Here is a 7525-nt window from a genome sequence, read left to right on the forward strand (position 1 = left end):
ATCTAAATTTTTTCGAAAATTCAACTCTACGTTTTACCACTGCCCTGCGCAACTTATTATTTGAATATTGCACAGCGTAATTAAATAATTAATTATTCATTGTAATTAATATTCTTTTTTTTTTTTTTCTTTCTTTTTCTTATATTAGTACTTTGTACGAAAGGGCGTTTTATATTTTGTAAGCCCGTTGATACATGAAATAAATAAATAATGAAATTATTTAACAATAAACATTCTGACATTGAATATAATTTATTGTACCGTGACTACTGGTTCCTTTGACTTCCCTTCCTCCCCGATAATGTCCCCTTCCTCCCCGATAATTTCCCCTTCCTCCCCGATAATTTTCCCGTCCACGTCCATTTCCCATTTCTTTTCTCCGTCCACCTTCTCTTCCATATGAAGATCCCTTTTCCCTTCTTTTATCTCCTCCTTCTTTATATCCTTTCCGCTTTTTTCCACCTTCTCTTTCAATCTCATTTTCCATTCTCCTTTCTACTCGATTTTCACCTCCATTTGAATGGACCCTTTCTCCTGATCTGGTACTCTGTTTCCTGGTCTCGTTCTCTCTTCTGGAAAAAATTAAATGTATAGAACACTATCAACCATTCAAAAGCAGGGTTGCCACGCTTTTCCTCATTTCAAATTCCCTGACTTTTCCAGGTTTTCAAGGTTAAGAAACGTAATTTTTCCAGGTTTTTAAAACTAGATTTATATTATACAAAATTTAATTTTTAATTTTAATTTAATTTTTAATTGTATTCTTAATTTTATCAAACTCCCTGATTTCCAGACAAAACGATTTTTCCTGTTCTATGACATTTAATTACGAATTTCTTTAATTGTAAAATTACTCAAAAACATCAATTACTTCGTTTTTAAATGAATATTTAATCATTATTATTTTTCCGTAGGAATTAAAATTCTTCAAAAGATTTAAATTCAATTACATATAAAAATATTATTATAAAACAAGAAGACATCGATCACTTCGAGTCTTCGAAAAGGTGTGATCGCTTTCTTCATGTTTTATAATAATTAAAACTTGATACTATCATTATTTTATATTATAAAAATATTGTTACTGTAATCTCTTCAAAATTATTTTTATTTCAATTCAATTCTTCATTTCTTGAATTTTAAACAAAAATTCCTTTTTAAAACAATTATTTTAAATAATTTTTGAAAAATTTCTTCTTTGAGAAATTTAAATCTATTTGTTTACAATTCAATTTAACATAAGCTTTCCATTATTCTGACATTCTTCAATTAAATTAATTAGAAATTAAGAACTTTAAATAATTTTAAAAAATACATTAAACTATTTTAGAAAAATTAATTCTAAATTTCCTTAAAAGTCTTGTCAAGAATTTAATTATTTGTATAGATAATAAAATTATTCGCAGGAATTCAATTATTCTCAAAAAATTTGAATAAAATTCTTCGAAATAATTCAATTGTTTTTTAAATTGACAGAATTCTTCGCATGAATTGAATTATTTTTAAAATTGATAAAATTCTCCGCAAGAATTCAATTATTTTCAAAAATGATAAAATTCTTCATCAATTACTATCAATATTAATTTTTACTTAATTTTGATTATTCTGACACTCTTCAATTAAATATATATTAGAAAATAAAAAATTCAATAGAATTAAAGAAAAATTCAATTAAACTTTTTTAAAAAATAATTTCTTCAGAATTGTTAATTAAAAGTTTTAAAAGTTCAAATTTTTTAAAAGATTTTAATTTGAAACATTTTTAAAATTTACGCTACATTGTTTTCAATATTCAATAATAATCTAAAACTTTAACTGAAATTCATTTTTAAATCAATATTTACTAGAAAAATACACTAGAATTTAATTATTTAAATACAAAAATAAATATTTTATTAAATAATTGAATGTTTTTTAAAATTGAATTTTTATATAAACTGTTACCAACAAATTTTTAAATCATTGAATTCTCTTGAAAAATTTTAATAACATTTATAAGAATAAGTTTATTTTTCGGAAATTTGATTAAAATTTTGTTAAAAATAATTGAATTGCTCCAAAGAGAAAAGAGTGATTGAAACTTTTTTTTATAATAGTTTTTGAAAATAATTGAATTCTTGAGACGAATGTTATTAAAATGTCTTTTTAAATAATTAAATTTCTTTGATGAATTTTAATAAAAATTTTAAGAATAATTTCATTAAAATTGTATTAAAAGTAATTGAAAGTCTAAGATGAGTTTTATTATTTATGAAAATAATAAAATGTTTGCGTAGCATTTAAAATTTTTTTTTAAATAATGTAATTCTTTTGCAAATTTTTATTAAAGTAGGTAGTAGATTTATTAAAAATCATTGAATTGAGGAAATTTTTTGAAGATAATTGGAATTTTGCCTTGAATTTTATTAAAATTGTTGGAAATAATTGAATTTTCTTCTTATTATTTTTAATAATTTGGAAAATAATTGAATTTATGCAATCATTTGTAATTGCTTCAAAATTCAATTTCTTTTATTGTTTTTAATTAAAATTCTTCTATAAATCCATTATTTTTAATAATCAATTAAAAATATATATTAAAAACTTCAACTAATTTCAGAAGAATTGGAATAATTAAAATTTCTCAAAAATTTACGTTCTTTAATACGATTTCTAGTTAAATTCATTAAAAATTGAAATTTTACAAAATTTCAAATTAAAATATTTTGAAATTCTCTAGTAATTATGAAAATTGTAAACGCAAATTTTTTTAAATTTAATTAATTTTGAAATATTTATGTAAAATTAGATTTCAAGAATAAACTTTAGAAAATAACAATTTTCCAGGATTTCGATCAAAATTCCCTGACTTCTCCAGGTTTTTTCAAGGTTTATAAAATTCCCTGACATTTCCAGGTTTTCCAGATTTCCAGGTTGTGTGGCAACCCTGAAAAGTATAATTTAAAAAATGTGATACTTATCCATCGTACCTTATTCTTTTCGTCGCACCTTCCTTGTTTTTGGAAAGAGGATTTTCTACAATATTTATTTCTGAAAAAATTTATTAGATGAATTTTTGTACAATAAATAATTAAGTTTTACAGAAAAACATAGAGAGTTACTTTTGTTCATCCTTATTCTCACACTTCTAAAAGAAATGAATAAAGAATAGAAAGTGTACACCTAACCTCAATTTAAATGAAAAATTAAAGATGGTAAATGTATGGGTAAAAACTACAATCAATTTTTCGAAAAATTTTCAGTTTCTATTCCATTTTATTTATTTTTTAAACTTTAGGAAGAGTCTTTCAAAGCAAAGGCAAAAGCTATATTCAAATTGTAGGGAAAATTTTAGTTTTTCTTCCATTTTTTTCGTTTTTTAAGAATAGGAAGAGTTCGTCAAAGTATAGGCAAAGACTTGAGTGTAGAAATTTGTGAAGTGTGCCTATTATTTTTCAGTCGGCGAATATTTTTTATGATTTTATCAATTTTGTACAACATATGATAAAGAAAAAATATAAGTCGCATAGTTTTGCAAAATTTTAATTTTTTTATAGGTATTGTAAATAACATTTTTTCATAAGAATTTCAAAATTAATTATTTTCTACCTTTCTATAAAAAGAATCGAGATGATTTTCTGTATAAATAAAAAGAAATAATAATATTACTCCTCATTTACAGACGAAAAAAAGAAAAGTGTATATTGTTAATTAGGTAAAAAATTATTCAAGTTTTTCTGAAAAGATGTATTATTTCTTCTATTCATACCAAAATCCAACTCGATTTCTCTTATAAACGATAAAAAAAACATTTATATATTTTTTTTCCATATTTTAAAAACTAAGAAAAAACTGAAAGTTTAAAAATTTACGAGAAACTGATTCTAGCAGCTAGCTTCTTCCCGTATTTTGGATGACTTTCCCATACTTTGAAAAATAAGAAAAAATTGAAAGGAAAAAAATTTCCGAAAAATTGATTTTTCATTACTTATTTTACTAATAACCTCCAATTATTATATAAAGGTCTATAACACTGGTTTACAGTGAAATTGCCAATTGAACAAAACATTTTTTTTTCGAATAGTAGGTGTTTGTTGAGTAAGAAAATCATAGTTTTAATTTTTTTCCCTCGTGAAGTTTTTCTGTAGCTTCAAATTTTGCATTTTCGAGGTGCGACGCCACTTAAACTTACCTGTAGGAAAATTAGCTTGTCAAAATATAATAAATGAGGTATCATTGGAAAGGTTATTAAATTACCTTTCGATCCATAGGTCACAGAATAAAATTCAAAAAAAATTGAGAGAGTTACAGTCGATTAAAGATGAAATTTAATGCCAATTTTGATGATTTTTAGACCTTTGAGTAAGTTCTACTATTTTTTTCTACATCAAACAGGAAAGAATGTTTAGGTTTTAATTTTTTTATTGATAGACTATATCATTACACAAATTTTGAGTCCTTGTGGACCTCGATTGGATTAAAAATGACAATTCTACACTAAATTTAGTGAACGAAACTACATTCTTCATTTTTAGTATCCCTTAAACATTTGCACCAAAAATTCAAGTAATAAAATTTGGTAAAGCGCTAAAGTTACTGAAATCACTAATCAAGAGTTTCTGAAGTCGTAGATTTCGAATGCAATATTAGTTTTGCAAATTTCAAAATGGCGGATCCAATATGGCGGACAAGTTTTCAAAAATCGATGAAATTCGTCTCAAATTCGTTACTCGGGGGTTTTCGGGATCGCTGATTACAAATCTGATGTCAGATTTCGAAAATTAAAAATGATGGACTCATAATGGTGAACGAGTTTTTTAAAATCCATCGAATTCGCACCTATTGGATCCGCCATTTTTAATTCTTGAAATCTGACATCGGGTTCGTAATCAGCGACCCCGAAAACCCCCGAGTAACGAATTTGAGACAAAATTCATCGATTTTTGAAAACTTGTCCGCCATATTGGATCCGCCATTTTGAAATTTGCAAAACTAATATTGCATTCGAAATCTACGACTTCAGAAACTCTTGATTAGTGATTTCAGTAACTTTAGCGCTTTACCAAATTTTATTACTTGAATTTTTGGTGCAAATGTTTAAGGGATACTAAAAATGAAGAATGTAGTTTCGTTCACTAAATTTAGTGTAGAATTGTCATTTTTAATTCAATCGAGGTCCACAAGGACTCAAAATTTGTGTAATAATATAGTCTATCAATAAAAAAATTAAAACCTAAACATTCTTTCCTGTTTGATGTAGAAAAAAATAGTAGAAGTTACTCAAAGGTCTAAAAATCATAAAATTGGCATGAAATTTCATCTTTAATCGACTGTAACTCTCTAAATTTTTGTTGAATTTTATTCTGTGACCTATGGATCGAAAGGTAATTTAATAACCTTTCCAATGATACCTCATTTATTATATTTTGACCAGCTAATTTTCCTACAGGTAAGTTTAAGTGGCGTCGCACTTCGAAAATGCAAAATTTGAAGCTACAGAAAAACTGCACGAGGGAAAAAAATTAAAACTATGATTTTCTTACTCAACAAACACCTACTATTCGAAAAAAAAATGTTTTGTTCGATTGGCAAAAAAAAGTTTTTAATTTGTAAACCTGTGTAATATATAAAAAAAACTTCATTTACTTATTTTACTTATTTACTTATTTAATTAAGAAAACAGAGCATTTTAATTACCTTTTTCTTTTTCACTCATTTTCTTGTAGACTTCTGCTCTTTCTCGTCTACTTCGCCCACCACTTTTGCTTCTTCTTAAATTCTCTATGGACAAAAAATAAATGAAAGTAAAAAAGAAAAAAAAATGTCTAAACTTAAACTTATTCTAAATATGTAACATATTACTAAGATTTATCTTGACAATATATTTACATGAGAATTCTAACCTAAAAATTGACGTATTTATAGCGCTACTTATATATTTTTTAAAGTTGAACGAAATAAGCAAGAATTCTAGAAAAAATTAATAATATAATATACAAACATATAAATTTTCTAAGCAAATAAATATAAATTTTTACTTACCAGACATGACTTGCAGCAAAAGTTTTGTCTCTGTTGCTTGAGATCAGTAAATCCCCGTTTCACAAATTCACTTTTCTATGCTTGGACAATTTTCGTAGTGCAGAATTCTAAAAAAAACATGAAGACGAAAGTTAATGGAATGAGTGAATTGCAAACATTATATGAAAAGAAGAAAAAAACTATTATGATTGACCCTTTAATTTGCGAAGAAAAAAAGGTGAGAAAAGCAATTAGTAAATAATGAAAAAAGTATTAAAGTGAGAAAAAAAAATTAGTCATTTGAAAAAGTTTGTGAGAAATGAAAGGAACAGAAAGTTGTGATAAGTTTAAAAAAATATGATACAGATGTAATAAGAGAAGTGGACTAAAAATAAACAATAAAGAACGTCGAAAAAACAATGACAGGAAAATGAGGTTATATTACACGAAAGTAAAAAGAATGCAAAAGCAATAGAAAAAATAGAACAAATAGAAATGAAATATAATTTATAAAAAGAAGACAGGATTTAAAATAATGGAAGATAATAATTATTACATACCTTTTGGCGACGTTTTGTTCTCCATTATTTTCACTTGCCCTGTTTAAAATTCAAAATGTTGTGATGGAAAGAAATGAAAGTTTCCGTCAACACAGAAAAATTGTAGTGTCCCACTCTGGCGGTCAACTTAGAATCACATTGCCACCAAGGTAATAATACTCATCGCGTGAAAGAAAAATTTCGATGGTAACTAACATAAACGTATGTGGTACATAATTCACCCGTAGGTGGCAACAAGTAAACTCATATGTCTGTCATTGTTTCTCCGCGAATTATGTATTTCCCATTTTACTTCCTATCACCGTTATTCTCAATGAATCTTAAAACTCTTGTGCTCTACGAACAATTCATAATATGAGGACGATTGGTATTTTCTTCGATTTTTAAAAACATGACTGCATTTCAAGTAAAAAATCTTTTAAATCATAGTCAAAAGAGAGGTAGCCATTTTCACAGCATGCTTTCTTTGTCTTACCCGTTTTATATTCAGTCAGGGATGGCTATAAACTTGAGGGGCCCCCCTGTATATTTATTTTCACGATTGCGCAACACCGTTAAGATAAAAAACTGTCGGCGCCGGGAGGGGGGGGGGTTACATGAATTTTTTTCAAAATTTTCGCTGAAAACGCTATGAAGATCAATACCAAATATGTTCGCTAAATATTTCCTGTAATCCATTTTTGAAAATACATATGCATACCAATTTTCATCTTTCTAGGTAAGAAACTGTGAGCGCTAAGGGGGGTACTGCCTTTTTTGCGAAAAACGGCCAAAATTTGATGTTTTTCGCGGAAAACTCTATAAAGATCAACTCCAATCACGTTCGCTAAATCACGTGCAATCTACGCGTGAAAATACATACTTGTACCAATTTTTAGCTCTCTAGATGAAAAACTGAGCGCTAGGGGGGGGGGGGGGTACATGGTCATTTTTCGTAACCGTTTTAATAGGGTTCCTACCGGGTA

At 26.6% G+C, this 7525-nt stretch overlaps 1 protein-coding gene across 1 annotated transcript; it reads right to left on the reverse strand.

Annotated features, from left to right (window-relative positions):
* Nucleotides 1-220: 220 nt before the first annotated feature.
* LOC122505999 (nucleolin-like) lies at nucleotides 221-6661 on the reverse strand. Its single transcript, XM_043617946.1, has 5 exons — nucleotides 6561-6661; nucleotides 6022-6128; nucleotides 5677-5760; nucleotides 2970-3030; nucleotides 221-572 (listed from the first exon to the last, which is right to left on the reverse strand). The coding sequence occupies exons 2-5, from the start codon at nucleotides 6026-6028 to the stop codon at nucleotides 221-223; spliced, it is 504 nt and encodes a 167-aa protein (XP_043473881.1). The 5' UTR covers nucleotides 6029-6128; nucleotides 6561-6661.
* Nucleotides 6662-7525: the final 864 nt, after the last annotated feature.

The sequence above is a fragment of the Leptopilina heterotoma genome, unplaced genomic scaffold, assembly GCF_015476425.1.
Source record: "Leptopilina heterotoma isolate Lh14 unplaced genomic scaffold, ASM1547642v1 Lhet_384, whole genome shotgun sequence".
NCBI classification, from domain to species: domain Eukaryota; kingdom Metazoa; phylum Arthropoda; class Insecta; order Hymenoptera; family Figitidae; genus Leptopilina; species Leptopilina heterotoma.